This window comes from Tupaia chinensis, unplaced genomic scaffold, assembly GCF_000334495.1.
Source record: "Tupaia chinensis unplaced genomic scaffold, TupChi_1.0 Scaffold148234_1, whole genome shotgun sequence".
Taxonomy (NCBI): domain Eukaryota; kingdom Metazoa; phylum Chordata; class Mammalia; order Scandentia; family Tupaiidae; genus Tupaia; species Tupaia belangeri.
In genome coordinates, this window is record NW_006208084.1 from 5265579 (window position 1) to 5289528 (window position 23950).

The 23950-nt window shown below is 43.1% G+C and overlaps 1 protein-coding gene across 1 annotated transcript in view; it reads right to left on the minus strand.

Moving 5' to 3' along the window:
• The window catches only part of TCP11L2 (t-complex 11 like 2), a 51341-nt gene that overhangs the window by 12092 nt on the left and 15299 nt on the right, over positions 1–23950 (minus strand). Inside the window, exons 4-8 of the mRNA XM_006170362.3 lie at positions 17214–17334; positions 15670–15890; positions 13682–13818; positions 645–832; positions 263–444 (exon numbers count right to left, since the gene is read on the minus strand). Coding sequence (XP_006170424.2) covers positions 263–444; positions 645–832; positions 13682–13818; positions 15670–15890; positions 17214–17334 — 849 coding nt within the window. The remainder of the gene's footprint in view (positions 1–262; positions 445–644; positions 833–13681; positions 13819–15669; positions 15891–17213; positions 17335–23950) is intronic.

A 23950-nucleotide genomic window follows, 5' to 3' on the forward strand; every position in this document is an offset into this window, starting at 1 on the left:
AGCTCTTGCACACACCCATCGTCAGTGGAAACACTATACTCATCTTGGCACTTGTCATGGAAACCACCTCTCCCCTCCTACGGAAGGACATCTAAGCCTTTAGAGATATTAAAAGAAATTCTAGAAAAAGAAGGAGTAAGATAAGCTTCTCTAAAGCACAGTCCTGAATATCACATTCAGATATCCAAGGTTATTCTCATTCTTTGAAATGCATGCAGAGCCTTAATCCGAAGAGGAGCAGATACAAATATCTGGAACTTACTCTTTGTTCATGCCTTCCAGTAGAACAGCTGAAATCCTTTTTAACCTGTTTGTAAGCTCAGGCAGGCCTTCTGTAATAGCACCCACCATGTTGTTGGTAATTAGAGACAGGCAGGCAATAATTTTCAATTGATTCAGCTTTTCTGTCAGTTCCTGAAGACGTGTTCCATCTGTCATGAGTGTCTAGCATATTTATTTAAAATGTAAAAATAGAAAAGGAAGCTCAATATCAGGAAAATATAAAGTAAGCAATGTCATACCCAAATTCTCATTTTTAGCTGATTTCAGTAAGGTTAAACCACATTCAACACAGATCAGCTGACTCAAAGTTAGAACTGAAGAGTTAAGATATTGGAAGATTTGGGGAAAAGAAAATCACTCACCTCTGGTAATTCTTTTTTCTGATAATCCCACTGTAACAGTTTCAAGTAACTGTTATTTAGCACCAATGTAGGGCTCAGGCTTGGCTTGGAGCCATTTTCAGTCCCAGGAGTTAAAGCAGTCTCGGAAAGAGAAAGTAATTCTTCATTCACAGATTCTTTTATCCATTCCGCAGTCTGATCAAGAGCACCTAAGAGTGAAAAGAGTACATATATGTCTATGGTTGATTGATCCCTTCATTTCCATATTCCACATGACAGACGCTATGTTAGATTCTGGGAGTGAATGAAAAGACACAGCCCTGCTCCTCAAGAAGCTTTCAGTGGAGCCAGTAGGTGGCATGGAGGTTAAAACACTAGATCCCAAATGGTCAATTGCATGACTAGAGTCCTGGACCTGGCAGCTTGAAAATCACAAAGAGCATGTAAGTTTATGTGTGTGTGTGTGTGTGTGTGTGTGTGTGTGTGTGTGTGTGTGTGTGTGTATGTGCCCCAGATCCTGAGAGAAGAATGGAGAAGAGACTGTGGCATAGCCATCTTCCCTGTGGGATGATTTCTTACTTTCTCCCTTCTCTCTCTCTCTCTCTGGTGAGCACACACACCCTACAGCATAACTTGTTTTTTTAAAAAAGCTTATACTGGGATCAGCAGTTGGCATAATGGCTATGTCACTGAACTCCCATGTAGTCAACCATGGTTGGAGTCTGGATCCAGTGGCTTAAAATCACCCTGGGCACATGTGCATGCGTGCCCAAGGTCCTGAGAGGAGGATGGAGGAGAAGGGATTGCAGCATAACCATCCCCCCTGAGGGGTGATTTCTCACTTTCTCTCTGTCTCTCTCTGTCTGTTTGGCGAGCACATGCGCCCTATAGCAAAAACCTCTCAAAAAATAAATAAATAAAAACCTTATACTAGGGAATGGAGGGAGTAGAGGTCATTCAGGAAAGAGTCTAAGGGGAAGAGTTCTGTAAGACACTTGAAGACAAAAGGCAGAGAGAGAAAAGGGCTGCTTTCAGTCAATGAGAACAGCTCATTAAAAAAACCTAGAAAAGACAGCATATGGCACACTCTGAATGCTACCAGCACATCTTTATTGCTTGTCCATAAAGAGCTGGGGGAAAGAAGGTGGTAGCAGATGGCACTGGATGGGTAGGCAGAAGCCAGCTCACGAACAACCTTGAGGTTTGTGCAGAGAAGGCATGTACAGGAGGCACTGGTTATTAAACATTCTGGGCGAAATAAATGGACTCCCTTTGGGTCTATTTGGGGTTGGGCCTTTCCCAAAATGCATGCACATGCTTGTGAGTGCACGCCCACAAAAATGAGTATCTTTTTCAACATGGAACTGATATGATCAGATATGTTAATTAGAAAAGTAACTGAGTAAGAAGGATGGCATTCGTCGGGGGAAGTAGGCTGTTGCAGGGGGAAGTAGGCTGTTGCAGTAGTTTAGATAAAAGTGAATGGACAAGAGCAATGGAGGTGAGGGTTAAAGGGAAGGAAAAGTAAGAACTATTTAGGGGGAGCACCCATAGGCCTTGGGAACACTTAAATTAGAAAGTAAGAAAGAAGGATTTCAGGACTACTCCCGGACTTCCACCTTGGACACCTGGGTGAATGGCTGTGCCATCTGTGACACTCTGGGAAAGACTAGAGAGGTCCCGAACTACACCCTTTCCAGACCTTCCTAAAGCCACCACTGAGAACAATCTTCAGGGTGTCAAATCCAACAAACATGACTAAGTTCTTTTATATATCTAATAGCAAATTAAAAAAGCAATAATATATAAAATTAAATGATTCTTTAAGAAAAAAGAATAAAAACAAAAAGAAAAACAAAAAGAAACTGCCCAACGATTTTCCAGAGCTTACTCTTGCTTTAATGTTCATAACTGCAAGTTGCGATCATTTAATTTTCAGTAATGGCTGTGCTTACTACCTCACAACATCTTGTAAGTGTAGCAAATGGCTCCCAAGTCATTGCCAATCACATCCAGCCCGCCACTGGCCACCATCTCTCCAAAATCAGTTACTTGTCATAGAGAACCTAACACAGCAACCAGAGAGGTACTTTACGTTTATTCTTAAAAGTGGATTTGACAAGAATATGAGCATAACTCACAGGGAGACTGATCCATAGCTGTCTGTTCTACAATAGAGCTTAGAGAGCAATACAGTGAATGAGGAAGCAACCTGTGAGTGGAGTCAGATCTGCGCTACAGATGAATGAACCTCAACTGATACCAAAGCAATCAACACCTGACTATGAACCTGTGGAGAGCAGCCAATCTAAAAACACGTGATAAAAACCTGTGGCCTGTAGACACATGCAGAAATGCCCTTCCCTAAGCTACTCTAGCAGGGCTATCGAGAAGCATCTACATACAAAAGCAGTATTTGCCTGTTGTCAATGGTTGTCTTCCTGTTGTTGTTGTTGATACCCAATACCCCAATAGTGCCCAGTATTGGGCTAAAGGAAGTCACATGCATTTATCAGATTGTCCCTCAAAAAGAACAGAGAAATTATATGGTGCCAGCCCTTTTCACATCTTCAGAGGATTTACATCCAAAACCAACGGCTTTGCATTCTGATTTCTCCTCTATTTTCCTTTGCATTCCACTTCCTTCTTCCCCATTCCCTTTGTGTCCTATTTTCCCCTTCCCTCATTTTCTGCCCTTTAAAAGAATAAACCTGAGGCTGGTTCTGGTGGCAACTTCTCCATCAGAGAGGCTCACTCTTCTATACCTGCGTGTCTTTGTATGTTTGTTATTGTGTCTATTTCTAATCCACAGCCTTCCCTACTCAGAGAAACGTGTCCATGCCGAGCTGGTCCCGGCAGGAACCTGTGTTAGTCCCCGTTGCGGGGTAAATGGCTAGTACAGAGGCTGGGAGCATGGCCTCTGAGTCCCAAAGCCTCAGCCTAAGTCTAGCCTTTTACCATTCAAAACTCTGGGGGCTACTGACAGTCTTCTCATCTAGAAATTGGAGATGACAATCATACCTTCTGGGGTCAGCAGGTGGTGTAGTGGTTAAGGTGCTGGACTCCCAAGTGTCTGACCATGGTCTGAGTCCCAAGCCCAGTGGTTTGAAACTCACACTGACTGCATGTGTGTGCATGCCCAAAATCCTGAGAGAGGAATGGAGAAGGAGTTGCTGAGTGGCTATCCCCCTTGGAGGATGATTTCTTGCTTTCTGCCTCTCTAGTGAGCACATGTGCTCTACAGCAAAAATCTCTCAAAAAAAAAAAAAAAATTCTTGCACTTGTAAAGATTCATCGAATTGGGACCAGCAGTTAGCGTAGTGGCTATATCGCTGGACTCCCATGTAGTTGACTGTGGTTCATGTCCCAGACCCAGTGACTTAAAGAACTCATGCCGGGTGCATGTGTGTGCATGCCCAAGATCCTGAGAGGAGAATGGAGGAGAAGGGATTGTGGCGTGGCCATTCCCCCGGGGGGTGATTTCTTGCTTTCTGTTTCTCTGTCTGTCTCTGTCTGTTTGGCGAGTGTATGCGCCCTATAGCAAAAACCTCTCCAAAAACAAAAACAAAAAAAAAAAAAAAAGAAAAGTTTCATCTAACTAATACATGCCAAACATTTAGAACTGTTTCTGGAATTTAGGAAACATCTACTAACTGTTAACAACTGTTAGAATAACTCATTTAACTCTCCAAACAACTGTTAAAGGGGATTATTGTCTCCATTCTATTTATTTTGGCATCTGAAGCTCAGAGAGTCCCAGTCAGTTCTTGCCTGCCACACCACAGCTGCCTTACTGTTGAAGCTGCATCAGACAGACATGATTCTCCCACGGCACAGAGTGAGAGGAGCAGTGGGTTACTTAAGAGGTTTTGGGGGAACCTCTTTTTTTTTTTTTTTTTTAATGGTTACTGGAACCAGCAGATGGCGTAATGGTTATGTCACTGGATTCCCAGAGATTAACCACCGTTTGAGTCCCAGACCCAACGGCATGAAACTCACATCAGGTGTATGTGCATGCGTGTCCAAAATCCCAGGAAGAGAAGGGATTGCAGCTTGGACATCCCCTCTGGGGAGTGATTTCTCGCTTTCTATCCCTCTGTCTCTGTCTCTCTGGCAAAAGCACACACCATATACCAAAAATCTATAAAAAAAAAAAAATAGAAGAAAGTGCTTGAGGGAGTAGAAGTGGAATCTTAGCTTGTGAGAGCAGATCTCTTTAATGAAAATCCAATTTAAAACAGATATTATCTAGAAAACATGCAGAAACTGAAAGCCTCGTTTGCTTCACACGATGCCTGGTATTCAGCAGAGACTACTCCGGAGTGGATGACAGGAGGAGAGCAGTGAGGAGGGGAGGAGGTCACTGAGCCGAAGTCTCAGTTCATTAGACCTTAGAGAGTGTGTGATGATGTCCACTCGGGTTGTCCTTTCACTTTAAACACGTTTACTTCTCAAGTTGAGTTCTTTGGTATTAGAAAATATGCATCACTGGAAATGAGGCTTCATAACTGAATCTATTTCATTTTAAGCACATGGCATCGAATATCACAACTATATGGACTACAGTTATTATTACTGGGTGCCTAGTGGATAGTAATAGCAGAACTCCATTAATATTAACAATTTCCATTAACAAATTGAGGATGGAATTCTGACCATTTTTTATGTCCAAATTCCTTTCCAGAAGGCCTGGAGAGAGTCATGCCTACCAACATTAATGCAGAGTAAGCCTTCTTAAGCTCTGTTACAGTTTAATAAATCACGGACACTCTTTTGCTGATTTCTTCCCAAGACATAGACCTTTTCTTTCTTTCTTTCTTTTTATTTGGAGGTTTTTTTTGTTTTGTTTTGTTTTGTTTTTTTTTTTGCTATAGGGTGTGTGCACTTGCCAGAAAGACACAGAGAGAGAAAGCGAGAAATCACCCCCCAGGGGGGATGGCCACGCCACAATCCCTCCTCCTCCATTCTCCTTTCGGGATCTTGGGCAAGCACGCACACGCGCCCGGCATGAGTTTTAAGCCACCGGGTCTGGAGCTCGAACTGCGGTCGACTACATGGGAGTCCAGCGACATAGCCATTATGCCATTTGCAGGTCCCCAGACTTTCTTTTCTTAATCACCAGCTTAAAAGTTTCAATCTCACCTACAACCTACAAGCCTCTGCTTCCACATGTCCTTTCCGGGCCAGGCCAACGTAAAGGACTCCGTGTGCTGATGGACAGCTCTCCTGCGCTCACCATTGTCACATCTCAGCACCCCAAGAAACACGCTTGTCTTTCTCCAGGTCCATCACTCAATTTCATGCTTGGTAATAAACCACATCAATTATTTCTACAGAGTTGATTATTTCCGTCGACACCAACAACTGTAACCTACACAGAATTGCTCTTAAGGTGCCCTCTGCATTGCTTTTCTCTATCAGTGGAGATAGCCGCCCCTCTCACCCCAAACAAAGGAAGAAAGGCAAGAAGAAGGCACCCGCCAGCAGCCATGACCAGCTGAACTCAGACTGCTCCAAACACGACACAGCTCACAGGTGCACAGCTGTCACCCAGGCTTTCTAGTCTATGCAGCCCAAACAGTCCTAGAACATGAAGTTATTTGGGGCCATGATGAAATAGATCCATTCCAATCCTTTACCTAGACAGTGTCTCAACCTCTGCACTACTGAATGTGGGGCCAGATAAGTCTGTTGTAGGGAGAGGCTGTCCTGTTTACTATGGGATGCTCAGCCACATCCCTGGCCTATACCCACTAGATGCCCGTGGTACTCCATGCCCTCTCCCCGACCCTGGTCGGGCTGGGACAACCAAAGGTATCTCTAGACATTGCTAAATGTCCCTGGGGACAGGGCACAAAATCACTCCTGGTAGAGAACCAAGGATTTAGATGACAATTCGTATGTATTTACTTTTGTTCACAAGTGTTTCCTCCAACCTTGAATAAAATGTCTCTTACATCATGAACCAAATAAAATCAGACAGACTGGAGGCTATTCCTGAAAGCTTACAGCTTGGAGACAGTGTTTCTCTACTGGGGCTGTCAACCTTAGGGCAAAATTCACTTCATTTTACTTTAGACCCAGCTCTAAGGTTTTTCCAGTAGAAACAAACTGCCTTTATATGCCACACTTCTTATAAAAATATGTATCTGGTAGAATTTATAAGGTGGCGATTGCTGAGAAATACAGACTTAACACAGGTACAGATTTAAAAAAAAAAAAAAAAAAGAGTTAAAGAAAGAAAAAATAGACTGAAATTCTTCCTCAGACCCAGCAGTTGAACAGGAATACTTTATGAGTAGCTCTGTTTGCCACACTAAAGCAACACCACCCCCAGAATTTCACAACTCTGTTTCTCCTCAGTTGGCAAAGGTTGTTCTTGGTTTGCTAGTTCTGTTTATAAAGATGTTAAAGTCTTGCAGTCTTTTATTTAAAAGACATCCAACAGAGAGAGCACAAGTGGAAATCATAGTGGATACAATTACAATGTGGCGGTAATAAGCATTTACACTGCAAGTTTAATCATTTACAGTTGACACATTTCAAAGCCTATTTACTTATCTCAAATAAAAGCAACAGTGTCGCACAGTGGTTCTCAATCCTGGCTGACTTCAGAATCACCTGGGGAGTTTTAAAAAAGAAAAAGAGATCCTGGGCACAGCTCTTGGAGATGGTGATTTAATCAGGTGGAGGTGGGGCTCAGGCAACTGTGTTTAAGTGCCCCAGGTGATTCTAATACAATATTTAGTCAGAAGTGAGCACAGCTGTAAAACAGAAAACACATGCGCTTAGAGGCCTTTTCCCTCGGGATCTGCTGAGATTTCACTGACTGCCCTATGTGGCTCCAAGAGCAAAGCCAAGCCGAAAGGCGCTCGTAACCTGTTTGTCATGGGACAGTAATAAGAGCTCCTCCAATTACTCATTTATTCAACCATAACTATGTAGCTACTATCTACCAGGTACTGTGCCACGTACTGGGACTTCATAGATAAATAAACACGATCCCTGCACTCAAGAAGTTCCTAGTCCAGTAGGAGAGGGAGACACGCCACAAGCAATGGCCTCACAGATATTTACCTAAGTGCCTCACTTTTCTGTTGGAAAAATGTAACTCGTGCGTCAGCAGCATTCTGGTTTTGCCTAACAACAGCTCACCTTTCTGGAACTGATTTTGAGAAACCATTTCCCCTCATTCTAGTTTTCTTTTGTGAATATCAATGAAGACAACCTGCCTCCCAGACCAGGGCTGGCCTAGGTGCATCCTGTGTCCATCAGACGCCTTCCTGGGACCCCGAATGGTGACTGACGAGTGTTCAAGGATGGGCCATGCTTGAGGTCCATATTAGCATCCTGACCAGGAGGTCTAGATTTCCCTTGGTTCTTCCTGCATACGTTCCCGAGGCTCTGCTGGTTTCTGCCACCTTAGCTTTTGCACTGACTGTGAGAACCGCCCCCGTCCTTCCTTTCACTTTCTTTTTGGCTAAGTCGGCTCGAGTTGGTTCTACTGATTCTAGGTTGATTTGGGAGACCTGCTTCCAGTCCTGGCTCCACTGTGTACTAGCTGTGTGACTCTGACTTAGAGCTGGTCATCCGTTTGCTCGTCTTTAAAATACCTATGGGCCAGGTGAAAGCAATGATAATGCAGCATGATATAGTTCTGAAAAAGATATTTCTGTCCCATAGGATTTTTTTTTTTTTGGAGAGATTTTCACTGTAGGGCGCATGCGCTCGCCAGACAGACAGAGAGAGACATAGAGACAGAAAGCGAGAAATCACCCCCCAGGGGGGATGGTCACGTCGCAATCCCTTCTCCTCCATTCTCCTCTCGGGATCTTGGGCACGCACACACACACACCCGGCGTGAGTTTTAAGCCACCGGGTCCGGGACACGAACCGCGGTCGACTACGTGGGAGTCCAGCGACATAGCCATTACGCTAACTGCTGGTTCCCTCCCATAGGATTTTTGAAAGAGTCACATAAAATAAAGTTGATGAAAATGTCTTCTCTTGTCAGATAGAAGATGTAATCTATATTAACAAATTATTTTCTTTCTAGATATCTTAAAAATTACTCATTGTGGGCCAAGCAGTGGCAAAGTGGTTAAAGTGGCTATATCCCACATAGATGGCAGTGAGGCTCGAGTCCTGGACCTGGCAATTTGAAATACATTCCAGGCCTATGTGCATGTGTGCCCAGAATCTCTAAAGGAGGGAGAAGTGAGGAGATTACGGCATGACCAATCCCTGTGGGGAACTGAAAAACCAAATATGTACTTGTGGCCCCTACCCCACTCTCCATCTGTTGCTCTTGCTATAGGTGATTTAATTGTCAATCTCATGTGATTATCTTATTGACGTGTTTTAAATAAGGCAAATTATATAAAAATCTCCCTTTAGGCAAAATAAAATACTTTTCTGGAGTCAATCAAGAAGCCCAGAACAGTATTCCCCCCGGTATCTAAGAGGGATACATTCCAGGACTCCATGGAGCCATCCTGGGGCCCCCTGAAACTGCGGGGCGTGTTGAACCCCATATGTCCACATGTCCATACCAATGGGAATGTTCAATTTGCAGCAGCAAAACTAGTACACGCTTGTTTTTCCTTCTTTGAAATTTCACAAATAAGACTTATTCTTTTTCTTCTTTTTTTTTTTTTAGAGGTTTTCGCTACAGGGCGCATGCACTTGCCAGACAGACAGAGAGAGACAGAGAGACAGAAAGCGAGAAATCACCCCCCAGGGGGGATGGTCACGCCGCAATCCCTTCTCCTCCATTCTCCTCTCAGGATCTTGGGCACACATGCACACGCGCCCGGCGTGAGTTTTAAGCCACCGGGTCTGGGACGCGAACCGCAGTCGACTATGTGGGAGTCCAGCGACATAGCCATTACGCTAACTGCTGGTTCCCACAAATAGACTTATTCTAACTAAATGTTAGCAACCTCAGGGTGTTATTTTCTCCTTATGAAGTTGAAAGTATTTCTCTTTTCACTTAAAGGAAGCACTTTACAGCTTCTTTTGGCATAACAGAATTGCCAGCATCACAACTCTCATGCTGGGGGCCATCATTATGGAAAGTGCAGGTTACCTGAACATGAGCACTAGGATACCACAACCGATGACCAAGACGGCTGCTAAGTGACTAATAGGTGAGAGCACGTGCAGTGTGGATAAACTGGACAAAAGGACAAGTTGTGTCCTGGGCAAGACAGAGCAAAATTGAAAACTTGGGAGCTGTTTACTTCTAGAATTTTCCATTTATTACTTTTGGACTGTGGGTGTCCTTAAGAGAATTGAAACTGCAGAAATAAAAATCATGGGTAAGGGAAGACTGCTGAATTAATTATTTTATAAAATCATGTACACACAAAATATCCAACAACACTTTTGTCCTATGGGAAACTGTGAGGCTCTTTTTTTGATATAAGGCACAGGGGCTGAATTCTGGCAGAATGATTTTAGGGCACAATTAACAGTTGATATATACTCTGCTTCCTGGACTCTGGATTTCCCTGGCTAGGCGGTAATGACCTATATGTATAACTGGATTTACTCTACTCTTAAATTTCTGGACATAACCAGGTCTATGTGAAAGTTACAAATGAATGACAAGTCACCGAGCATAGGTTTTAAGGAGAAAAGCAAATAATTTGAGATGAACAAAATTATAATTCAGCCCAAAGAATTTGCTCAAGATTGCAGCTAACTTGATTAAAGACAAGGGCACGTTTGCACACATATGTACATTCACAGGCACACAAATTAAACCGACCGCTAAGTTCTCAGGAAATGCTGCTAAGAAAATAGCTGCTACATTCAGATTTCAGGTTCTGGTTCTATGTAGGATGCCTCTCTTAATTACTTTCCCTTTGGAGCGAAAACAACAGTCCTTGAAGTCACAGAACTGATGCTTTAGAAGGATCCTTAGAAGTCATCTAGTTGTATCTAGAGATCCCTCTGCAATATCCCCCGGAAGTCCACATGTGGTCTGAAGAGAGGCAGTGTTGCACAGTGTTTAAACACACATGCTTTGAGGCAGGGATGTATATAGGTTTTGTAGGCTTTACCTCTTACCAGTAGTCACCTACGGAAAGTGCCTTACCCTCAATTTCTTCATGTATTAATAGGGGGGTGATAACTACCAACCTCATAAAGCTATTCTAAGGCTTGAATGAACTGAACAAGTAAGTGTGAAGTGCTTGGCACATAGTAAGGACTTGGCACAAATCAGTGCTCAAACAGAAGGTTAGTCAGCCCTGACTACTACTGGGTACAACAACCCCACTGTGAGGGAGGTCAAACCTGGCTGTTGGCTATTAACCTCATTCCTGCAGACCTAGTCTGTCCCACAGAGCTTAACCGAGGTCCCTGAGACAGTTTCAATGGGGAGATGGTACAACGTCCTGCCTGAATCTCCCTGGTATCAAGCACACATCCAAGTCTCTCGACGGCTCTTCACGTGGCCCTCTGTGATCTATGTTCTCTCCTGGATGGACTCCAGCAGGCTGGAGACTTTAAAAGCGGCACCTTGTGTCTTTTTGTTGTTGTTTCATTTTGTTTTGTTCTTAGGATTTTGTCATAGGGCGCTTGTGCTTGCCAAAGAGGATGAAAGAGAGGGAGAGGGAACATGAGAAATCACCCCCAGGGGGATGGTAATGCTACAATCCTTCTCCTCCGTCTCTTCTCAGGAGTTCAGGCAGGCTCACACACAAACCCGACATGTCTTTCAAGCTTCCAGATCCAGTCCAAGACTCAAACCGTGCAGTCAGCCATGCAAGATCCAGCACCTTAACCTTCTTGCTACCTGCTGGTCCTTGTTTTTCTTTTTCGCATAAGGCTATTGTATTAGCTTTTTTGACAGAAAAACTCAGTCCATAGTGGGATGGGGAGTGGATCACCTAACTTAGTTTTAGGGTGTGACTAAATCCCAGAGCTGGCATCAAAAATTTTCTGATGAGCAGCTAGCCAGCCTCTTTCCAGCTGTGCAACATCTGGCACCTCAGTTTCCTCACCTGTAAAATGAAGGGGTAACTAATATACTTCACTGGGTAACTGGTCATTGTAGTGGTATTTCCTCCACTCCCACTCTTCCTAGATCGCCACCTACACTTTGTTTTTAAGGTCGAGGTGTCTACTGAAATTGCTCTCGTCGAGAATACCAACACTCCTCAGGCAGGCAAACCCAACAGGAAGCCTGGGCCTCATCTTTCTTGACCACTTAGCAGCGCTTGTCAGATCTGGCACTCCCCCTTCTCCACATGTGCCTTTCACTTGCCTTGCAGGACACCACCCTCTCCTGATTTTCATACTGTCTCTGGCTTCTCCTTCCTAACAGCCGTTGCTGCATCCTCATCTCAACCTCTGGATGCTGGAGTGTCCCAGGTCGGTCCCTCTCGATATCTACACTCACACCCTAGGAAGTGTCACCCGATGGACTGCAAAGGATAAACTCATGGACTGTGGAGCCAGACTGCCTGAGTGAGGCTCAGCTTGTACCTTATAAGCTGTGTCAAGGAGGCAAGAGATTTAACCTCTCTGTCTCAATTTCTCCCTTCACAAAATTGGGGGGTGAGGTAACTTTCTACAGCTGTTGTAAAGATGAAATCAGTAATACAGGTAAAGTGCTCAGGCAACATTAATTACTATCCAGTTCCATGGCATGATGCACCATAAATATACTGATGATTTCCAAATGTATATTCACAGTTCCTGAACTCTAGTCTTTTCGATCTAAATGCCCACCTGACATGTCCACATTGATGCCAAACCAAACCTCAGAGTTCACGTAGCCCAGACAGAACTCTTGATTCTACGTCATCTCCCAAACCATCATTCTCCTGGTCTCCCGCATCTCACTAAAATGCACCGCCATTCTCCCAGTTGCTCAGGCCAAAGCCTCAGAGTCATCCTCAGCTCCTCTTTTTTCCCTTATCCAACCTTCAGCAAATCTTGCTACTTACTCCACCTTCAAAATACATCCAGAATCCAACCACTTCTTATTTTACTCTGAAAGGTCCTCAAGACATTCATAAAAGATGTGTATTATGAAAAAAAAAAAAATACGTGTGAAGTTAAAACATTCTTTGCACCAAAACACTGACTCATACTTTAATACCATTTTCGTGAACTTTTCAAAGTCCCCTCATATTATCACCTGGAATAAGCCAACATAACTTCTTCCCTAAACAACTGCTATACCACTTAACTGTATCATTGTTTTCTTCTTTGTTCCCATACGATCTGTTCTTTACCCAGGAACTAGAGTATTCTTAAAAAAAAAAAAAAATCAGATGTTGCTCTGGCTCGAAGGTCTTCAATGACATCCTTCGTACTTGGAATGAAACTTAAAGTCCTCTCATTTACTGCAAGGCTCTGTGCGACCTGCCTTTGTCTACCTTTTAGCCTCATCTCTCACCACTCTCCTTACCTACTCTACTCCAGTCACAAGGTCTGTCTTGTGCTTACCACACTTCACATGCAAGTTTATGCTTCAGGCCCTTTGTACTTGCAGCCCCCTGTCTAGAATATTCTTTCCCCCAGATCTTCACATGCCCTAACCCCAATTCTTTGTAAACGGGACATAGATGCTACTTGTTAGAGAGTCTCTCCCAATCCAACCCAACAAAAACACAACCTCTCACCTCATTCCTACCCCATTACTATCTGTTTCTTTATTATATTGTTCTCCACAGTCCTTAGGAATACATCTGACAATCTACATTTGTTTATTTATTTGTCATGCCTCCTAGAATGTCAGCTCCTTGGGGACTACAACTCTATTCTGTTTTGTTCACTATGGTATCCACAACACCTAAGTGGTGTCCAGAATATGGCAGGTGCTCAAGAAATATTTTTGGAATGAATGAAGAAATAAGTAGTGCTTACCACAGTTCCTGGGACAGAGCACAGAACTAAAAATGTGGGATGTCAATTTTAGAAAGTAAAAAATGTTCAACACAAAAGCTGAAATTCTTCAGTGATATTATGTAAGATATAAAAAAACTATAGTATATATTTTCACCCAATTTCAATATAAATACCTATTATATTATACTTACTTGGAGTTTCTTCTAGAATTTCCTGGAACTTGGTTCTCTCATATTCCACCAACTGGCGTTGAAGGTGTGGTCTAATACTCCTAATTGTAAAATTGGCCATGTCCATCTTCATGAGGTCTAGGACATGGAATATTTGTCTACAAATTTTAGAATTAAAAAGTTAGGTGATTAAGAAGGTAAGCTGAAATTCATAAACTATTACTGATGTTACATTCTGGAAAAGATAAACATTCCCAAAGTGTCTGTGAAATTTCAACTGCCATTTGGCAACGTCACTTTTCATTGACGGAAGTTCATAATGCGTATTCCAAGTGTGTCCTTCCATAGATCTCAAAAGTTGTTACATTAGCAGGTATAATACCTCCCATTGTTCTGTAACATCCAGTCATAAACCAGTAGAAAGACACTAAGAAGCATAAACAACTACTTTTAGCAATAACGCAAGAAAAAAAAATCAAAGAGGAATTTTCATTTGATAGCTCCTAAAATTTTAAGGAGTCTAAACATAGTGTATATGGCTTATATTCCTAAGGAAATAAGAAAAAAATAAATACATGAAGGAAAGAAAGGACAGGGCAATGAGGCGCCATAAAAAAAAATACTTCCTTTTGGAGTTGGCAGCCCTGTGCTCAAATGCAGCTTTGCAACCAACCAGCTTTGTAGCCGGGGCAAGTTACTCAGTCTCCCCAAAACTCAGTTTACTCCTCCATGAGAGAAGAGGACAACATCAACCTTGGAAGGATGTTATGAGCAGTCAATGAGGAAATGAGTGTGAAGTACATAGGGCAATGGCACCCAGTGGACACTCAACAAATGACCAAGATGATATTATGTCATACATGGTAAGAAGATAACTAAAAGCAAGGATTCCACAACTGAAGAGTAACAACTGCCACAGCTGAGTTTAACCCTTAGGATACATAAATCCTATTTTACAGACTAAAGGTCACTTTGCAAGGCTATCGACTTGCCCAAGGTCACAAAAAAAGCTACCTGCTACATGCAGACCAATTTCCTTCTTCTATCATCCCAAAACCGTGAAACAAACCTCAATTTTCAATAAAGGAAAGGAGGGAGGAAAAGAAAAAGAAAGAGGAAAAGGTCCCCTCAATGGCAAATGGTGGTCTAGTCTCCTCTTTTCTTTGGGATCACAGGGCAGTTATTATCTACCTAGCTAGCTGAGATTCTCATGATCTAAAGCACAGCTCACTTTCTCAGGGAGGCTGAAGTGGAGATGGGCTGCTGACTACAAGAGGCCCAAGCTTGCTTTCATAGTGCAGATCACTGGCTGTGAAACGTGTTTCCAGACAGCAGCTACCTTTCCCAGCCACCCTGCAACCTAGGTGAGACTGCTTGACTAGTCATGGTCAAGGAACTGTGTCACTCCTGGGCATACGCGGTTACACATTGGGTGTGCGTTCCCTATGATCTCTTTTCCTCCTGCCAGCTGAGTAGAGAGGACTCCAAGGATCTGGGTGAGGGTGGAGCCAAGGACAGAGGAGCTGGGTGTCTGAAAGACATGTAGAAGATTGTCTAACCAAGAACCCCAGAAAAGGAGTGTGACGTGAGAAACCAACTCTTATGGATTAAATCATGGAGAATGCAGGGTTTATCTGTTGTAACAGCTACTAATCCTAGTAAAGAAGGTTGTCCTTGAGTAGGTTAAGCTCCCCTTCTGGGGGCTCCGTTAAGACCTTCTAGTTTCCCTTCCACAGCACTTAAGACAATTATATATCATTAATTATGCAAGGACTGTCTTTGCAATAGACTGTAAACTCACTGAAGTTGGGATTCAGTGTAAACACTCAAGTGTTTTCACCACTTCATCTCCAGAACCCACCATGTGCAGAGCATTCTATCTGAAAACTATGTATATAATGATAGATTTGGGAGACCAGTTATTAATTTTGTATTCCCTAAAACCCACACTTCCTTTTTGAATAAACTCAAAGATACTCTAAGAAAATGCAAGCAGCAACAGTGCTAACCTCAGCACCTCCACGATGTTGCCAGTAGCCTTTATCTCTCTGATGTCGTTATCACGCACAGGAGCACACAGCTTCCCCATCGTACTGATGACATAGTTGGCCAGGCCTTGGATGTCGACAGCATTGTGCTCAGCTTGCTGTCGAATGAGGTCTGTGTCCAAAACTTCACAGATCTGGTTGCGAAGCCGGTTGCCACCAGGAGCCAGAAAAGAGAGAAGAATCTACACAGAGCAAGAAAGAAAGTTAACAGCATCATTACATGAATAAAGGTTGTTACTTTTCACTTTGGTGTCTAGATGACCAAGCGCTTTGTCTGTATTGAGCACCCTGCAAGTGACAATGACTGGGTAGTGGATCAGAGGAACACTCTAGTGTTAACCCTAAAAAGCAAGTTCTAGCTTCTGAATTCAAGTGCTCCACCATGGGAAATCACCAACTCTGTCAGGATGAAAACAACTGGCCATTATTTCATCAATAATACTGAAAACGCTTCAGAAAGTCTACAAACAGTGCAAAGAAGAAAGAACAAGTTGTAGACCGTGACTCCAAAAGAACCCTTTAAAAAAAGAGATGAAAAACCCCACAGGATTCATTAAGTATAGTTTGTACACAAAATACTCATTACCTATCATATCATATGCGTAATGAGTATTCGGCACACAGTAGATACACAGTAGTGTATGCAGTACACACCTAGCACACAGGAGCATGGGCTCTGAGCAAGTGGCTTGGTTCAAACTCCTCTCTGAATAACCCTGCAAGAGTCAGAGGAACTTTGTTTCTTTATACAAAGTAAGAGTAACAGGAGTCACTACCTCACAGCAGTACAGTATGGATGAGCAAATCATCTAGTGCTTGGCATAGAGCATGTACCCTGTAGATATTAGAGCTGAAATTACAATGGTCATCTCATCTAATTCTTATAACTAATCTATAAATACTCAGGAAACCGAGGCTTAAAGAGAGAGCTTATTACTAAGCCAGATTTATGAAAGTCCAGAGTCTAGTGCTCTTAGCCCTTAGTTGGTGCTATATAGTTGGTGCTATAAGCATCACCCTGAGTTCTTTCCTCTGTCCCATTTTCCCAGCTTCTACTCCAGGAGGTATAGGAGAAAACCCTACCAGGGTGTGAACTTCCTCAGCTTTTCAAAATGAATGACCAGTGTTAAAGAGCAAGAACGGTCTTGGGAGGATACTAATTGCAATAGTCTCAATGTCTGTGTTTCCCCCAAATTCATATTTGAGAAGGGATAGGTCATGAGGATGGAATCCTCAAGAGTGGGATTACTGCCCCTATAAAAGAGGCCCTAGAGAGGTCCCTTTTCCTTCTACCATGTGAGAACATGAAAGGCACTGTCTATGAGCCAGAAAATGGACTCTCCTTACCAGATACTGAACACGTGGGTGCTTCAATTCTGGACTTCCAGCCTCCAGAACTGTGAGAGGGAAGCTTCTATTGTTTACAAGCCACCCAGTTTGAGGTACTCTGTTATCACAGCCCAAGTGAACTAAGGCACAAACTAATACCAGTAACATCAACTTGCCTCTCTGATTTCTTCAAACAGTTTGATGGCATGTTCATACTCGGGAGGCTCAGCCTTTAGTTCTGATTCCAAGACATCCCAGAAGGCCTGATGAACAATGTGCTTCACTCGTCCAGCCAAGCTATAGCAATGAAATGGACTCTTTTTAAAAATAAGTCTTATTTTTCCTCATTATAAAAAGGAATATGCTCATTGTCAAAAATCACAAATACAGGGGAAAAAATAATAAAAATTACCCATAATCCCATTATTAATCTATTGACACATTTCTCTTATTCAATGCATTATTTTAACATAGTAAAGAGTACCCAATACAATATCTCTTCCTTTTATTTATTTAGTATCCTTTCCTAAGTCCTGTTTAAAAGTTGCCTGTTGGAAAAGTCATAACACATTTTGTGGAAAAAAATATGTCCTGACCTTTCCGACAACCCTATCTATATTCCACCCTATTCCTCCAGACTTTAAAAGTCCTTCCTTCTGTGGCCAGCAGGGGCCGTGGTGGTTCTGGGCACTGGACTCCCACATGGCTGACCATGGTTTAAGTCCCTGGCAGCTTGCTTTCTCACTTTCTCTCTCTCATTATATCCCTCTCTGGCCATATTAAAATAAATAAATAAAAAACGTTAAACAAAATAATTATTTTAAAAAAGTGTTTCCTTCCTACAGCTTTTGATAACTTCATAAAAGTCTTCCCTGAGGAAATGCCATAATTTACCTATAGCTACTTTTCTACACAGGCCTTTATGCTTGCTCTAGACCCCTGGCATGAGATGGCAAAGTTGTTCTTTCCTCAACAGCTGGGTTCATGACACGGACTAGAAGAGACTGCCCAGGAGACATGCATTTGAATGCCTGCCAACTTCAGCTTAGATGTCCCATTTAAAGTTAGTCAGGCCAAACTGCTGAAACAGGAAACCTCTTAGGGAGACCTCACACTGGAATAGGCAGCCACCTTGCCTCATCCCTTACGTCATTGTCCTAAAATAGGTGCACATTAAAATACACATTCCTACTGAACTCCTACACCATCTTCTAACAGCTTCTAGAAAACCATGAATTTCCCTGCACTGTAATTACTGATAAATCTCTTTCCCCACAAAGCTATATCCCTCTTCCAGGCAGAAGACATAGCTCCCTTATCTAGGTATCTGCCGCGGTGCCTAGCACAGGGCCTGGTAACAGTGAGTGAGTAATGAATGCATGGTGAATGATTCAGCCATTTGATGGTAAGCATATCACCTACATTTTCTTCTTCACAGTACAAATAGCAGGTCAGCTCCATGACCTGGTGGTTAAGGCAGCTGGGTCCCACATGGCTGACTGTGCAGTTTGAGTGCTGAACCTGACAGCTTGAGAAACATACCATGAGTATGTGCGTGCCTGTGCCCAAAATCCTGAGAGGGAGAGATGGAGGAAAAGGGATTGTGGTGTGACCATCCCCGTAAGGGATGTTTTCTCCCCTCGCTCTTTCTCTGTCTCTCTGAGTGCCCTCTAACACCAAAAAAAAAAAAAAAAAAAAAAAAAGTGCAAATAGTTAAATATACAATAACACTATGAGAGATAAAATTAGCTTTATGAGGAGCATTAAGTTAAATTTGTTTCTATACTGCAAATAATATATGGACTCAGCAACTTTAAATAGTAAAACTTACTCTAGTTGTCTGAGGGGCTTTATTCAACACAGATGTTCAAGATTCTCAGGGCCAGCAAGTGGTGTAGTGGTTAAGGCCCTGGACTCCCACATGGCTGACCACAGTTCAAGTCCTGGACCCAGCAGCTTAAAACTCACTCTGGGCACCTATGTGTGTGCTCAAGGTCACAGGAGGAAAATGAAGAAGGGATTACAGCATGGCCATAGCCATATCCCCTGCGGGGGGTGAGGGTGGTGATTTTTCACTTTCCCTCTCACTGTCTCTCTGGCAAGCACACTTACCCTATGGCAAAAACCTAAAAAAAAAAAAAAAAAAAAAGAGTGTTCTATGAAACTCTAGAACAGTGGGAGAGACAAATACATTGTTGGAACAAACCTCCCCTTTTGACTTTACAAGTCACATGTAATTTGCTTGAAAGGGCGAACAATGAATGAGCTAAAACAATTTTATAGCTCCCTAAGGGAGGTCAGAGTTTAAATTTAAGTTTTGCTAAAGGCTACAGGGTGTTTTTAGCTCTTCAGTTTTCTGAAGAAATTTGTGTAGGGGTTAGGAAGATTCAATCAGTCAAATCATTTATAAGTATTCCTACTGGGGATCAAAAATCTTATTCATGTTGCTAAGGTTTTTTTCCCCAAAAAAATATATTTGATAAATATGAGCCAGTCATATTTAGAACGGGAAAATTTGGCATGGGAGAATGATCTGTACACCTGCAGCTACTAGTATGCTGCTTCATGTTCTTCTTTACTCATGATAGGATGCAAGCAATGAGAAAGCATGAGAGTGAAAGGGATGAGCCCCCTGCACAGGGTCAGGTCACACCATGATCCCTGCCCCTTGACTCTCCCGTCCACCAGCTCCTGGGCTCTCATGGGTGTACCTGACGTGTTTCAGGCTGACTGGGCAAGGGTTTACACCACGGTCGTCAGGTGGATCAGCTTCCCTTAAAGAGTGTATTACCATGGAGCCATGAAGTCAGCCCAGCTACTTCGTTTGCTAATAAAGTGAATGTGCCCTGACTGCACTTTGCTTTCCTTTCTCACAGTTTCTAGCCATGGCAGATAATGAAGGAAAGCAGGATTAATAATTCCCATAATATCAAAGGACTTGCGTGAAAGCAATTTATGTCAGGGAGCATGCATCTGAAGTGAGTAGTGCAATCTCCATCTTATCCTCGGGAATGTGAGGCCCACAGACAGTCTCAGCAGAGTGAGGATTCAAACCCTGGGATCTGTCTGATCATACCAGCACCGTAACTAAGGCCTGTAGTTATAATTTTTTTTTTTTTTTGGAGAGCTCTTTCGCTATAGGGGGGTGCACTCACCAGATAGACAGAGAGAGACATAGAGACAGAAAGTGAGAAATCCCCCCCCAGGGGGGATGGTCACGCCACAATCCCTCCTCCTCCATTCTCCTCTCGGGATCTTGGGCATGCACACACACGCGCCCGGCGTGAGTTTTAAGCCCCCGGGTCCGGGACGTGAACCGCAGTCGACTACGTGGGAGTCCAGCAACATAGCCATTACGCTAACTGCTGGCTCCCTGTAGTTATAATTTTTGAATTAAAAATACAGATATCTCTAAGTTGTCTTTTGCTGTAATCGATAAAAACAACAACAAGCTAATTTTGGCCTAGCTATGGTGGTACATGCAGTTGTGGTTCTGTTGCTTGATGCTGGAGCCATATGGGAGGCCCCGGGTTTGGATCCTGAATTGATCTGAGCACACGGGGTATGAACATGGGTATGCCTGTGATCCTGGCTGGCTGGATGACTGGTACGTGGGCAGGAATCATGATGTGATGGGACACTGCTAAGGGTGCCTGTCTGTCTCTGGTTGTTTCTGTGTCTCATGAAAAATGTAATAAATGAAAGAAATTCTTTAAAAATCCTTTAAAAATACTAATTTTAACTTAAAAAACATTTTTATTGGTCAATTAGTAAATGTTTACTGAACATACAATGCGTGCTAGGCAGCTATGTTTTAGAAACAGGGACTACTGTACTGAAAGGAAAGTCTCAGCCCTCAAAAACCTTAAATGTTAACAGATATATAAAGATAAACAACAACAACAAAACATTAAAAATGAGTAAGGAAAGGGCTGGCCCTGTAGCCTAGTGATTAAGGGAGTCAGATCCCACATGACTGACTATGGTTCAAATTCCAGCCCCTGTGGCTTGAAAACATGCCGGGTGTATGTGCTCATGTGCCCAAGATCCTGACAGGATGGAGAGGAGGAGGAGAAGGGACTGTGGCACGACCATGACCCGTTTGTGTGTGGGGGGAGGTTCTCCCTCTCCCTCTCTAGCTAGTGCGTGCACATGTCCTGTGACAAGTTTTAAAAATTAGTGAGACAACTTCAGAGCTATGAGGAAGAGAGTAAGACAATATGGTAGACAGTGATGGAGTGGGTGCTGATTTCACTAGGGTGTTAAAGAAAGCTTCTCCAGGGACCAGCAGTTAGCATAATGGCTATGTCGCTGGACTCCTATGTAGTCGACCATAGTTCGAGTCCCAGACCCGGTGGCTTAAACTCACGCCAGGCATGAGTGCATGCATGCCCAAGATCCTGGGAGGAGAATGGAGGGGAAAGGATTGTGGTGTGGCCATCCCCCCGGGGGGGTGATTTCTTGCTTTCTGTCTCTCTGTCTTTGTCTTTCTGGCAAGCACATGTGCCCCATAGCAAAAAAAAAAAAAAAGAAAGAAAAAAGAAAAAAGAAAAGAAAGCTTCTCTAATGCAGTGACCTTTGAGTTTAGACTCAACTGAGAAGGAGAAAACAGCCATATGAAGATCTAGGGGAAGAACATTCAAAGTATAAAGAAAGAAAAATAAAAATATCTGAGAAGGGATCAAACTTAGTGGCTAAAGTAAAGAAAGCAGAGGGAAAATACAAAGAGTCAGGATCATGGAAGTAGGGCCTTCTGGGCCATAAAAGAGTATGGGATTTTATTTTATGTATAATAGAAAATCAAGATGGGGTCAGACAGGGAACCAGCAGTTAGTGTAATGCCTATGTCGCTGGACTCCCACGTAGTCGACCACGGTTCGCATCCCGGACCCAGTGGCTTAAAACTCACGCCGGGCGCGTGTGCGTGCATGCCCAAGATCCCGAGAGGAGAATGGAGGAGAAGGGATTGCAGCGTGACCATCCCCTCTGGGGGGTGATTTCTCACTTTCTGTCTGTATGTCTCTGTCTGGCGAGCGCACACGCCCTATAGCGAAAAACCTCTCCAAAAAAAAAAAAAAAAATTAAAAAAAAAAAAAAAGATGGGGTCAGACAGTGGCACAGGGTAATGCAACTGGGCCCACATGGGGAATGTCCTGGAATGTGTACACCCATGATCTAAGCTAGTGGAAACTGGGGGTGGATTGTGGCATGAAGACTGTTGGGGGTACCTATCTCTGACTCTGTCACTATCTCTCTCATGAGAGAAAAAAAAAAAAGAACACTTTAGGGGCTGGCTGGTGGTAAGGATGGTTAATGGTGCTGGACCTCCACATGGCTGACCGTGGTTTGGGTCCCAGACATGGATGCTTCTTGCTTTTTCATTTTCCACCTATCTCAACCCCCCACTCTGTCTCTATTTGATCACATTAAAATAAATAAAATAATTCTTTAAAAAACAAAACTTTAAAGATAAAAACAAGGGACCAACAGTTAGTATAATGGCTATGTTGCTGGACTCCCACGTAGTTGACCGCGATTTGAGTCCTGGACCCGGTGGCTTAAATTCACACCAGGCGCGTGTGCGTGTGTGCCCAAGATCCTGAGGGGAGAATGGAGGAGAAGGGACTGCAGCGTGGCCATCCCCTCTAGGGGGTGATTTCTCGCTTTCTATCTCTCTGTCTCTTTCTGTCTGTCTGGCAAGCACACGCGCCCTATAGCAAAAAAAAAAAAAAAAAAAAAAAAAAAAAAAAAAAAAAACTCCAAAAAAATTTTAAAAACAAAAATATCTAAGAGTTTAAAGCAAAGCTAGGATCTAATCTGATTTATCCTTTAGAAACATAATTATGTTACTGTGTGATATGGAGGACAGTCTGTCCTTCCAGCTGAGAATGAAGACAGGGTAAATGGTTAAAACTGAAAGAGTCCAAGTCAGAGATGGTGGGTGGTAGCCTCATCCAGGGGTATAGCAGTAGAGCTGGTCTAAAGAATCACAATGAAATGCAGTTTCCAAAGAAAACTAAACAGATACACCTTTTAATAGTGTATGAAAAACATCCCTAGGAGGACTAGAATCCACATTTTTAAATTGAGTTTACTTTCTTTCTTTCATGAGAGTAAGAAACACAGAGAGAAAGAAAGGTAAGCACCCTCAATAGTCTCACACTGCAATCTTCCCTCAGCCTTCCTAGCCAGCCCAGGTCGACCAGCAAACTAAACACATGACTTTCCTTATGGATCCAGCATTGCTTGAGCAGGGTTACTACTGCACCACCGAGCCACCTCCTATGACCTACTTTTTAAAGAATTAAAAATTCCGTTTGCTTATTCTCTTTCTTTAAAACAAATGAAAGGGACCAAACAGTGGCACAGCAAAAAAATGTAATGCTCTTGAGGAAGATTTACATGGTAAGGCTGCTCATTCAGAATCAGAGGCCTCCCTGAGTCGCCAGGCATGTTTGTGCCCATGATCTGGGCTGACTGAAGCTGAGGGTAGATTGTGCATCATGACCCTGCTTGGGGGTGTTGTATCTCTGTCTCTCAACCTCTCTCTCTCTCTTCCCCTCATTCATGGAATAAATAAAACAAAAGAGAAAGTCCTAAGTCAGTCAAATATAAGTTGCCTCAAGATTTACAGTTGGCATTGTATTTAAAGTTAAATTGAATTGAAGTTAAAAATTGTATTGAAGTTAAAAATTCAATACAGGGACCAGCAGTTAGCGTAATGGCTATGTTGCTGGACTCACACGTAGTCCAGCGCGGTTCGAGTCCCGGACCCGGTGGCTTAAACTCACGCCGGGCGTGTGTGCGTGCGTGCCCAAGATCCCGAGAGGAGAATGGAGGAGAAGGGATTGCGGCATGGCCATACCCCCTGGGGGGTGATTTCCTGCTTTCTGTCTCTCTGTCTCTCTCTGTC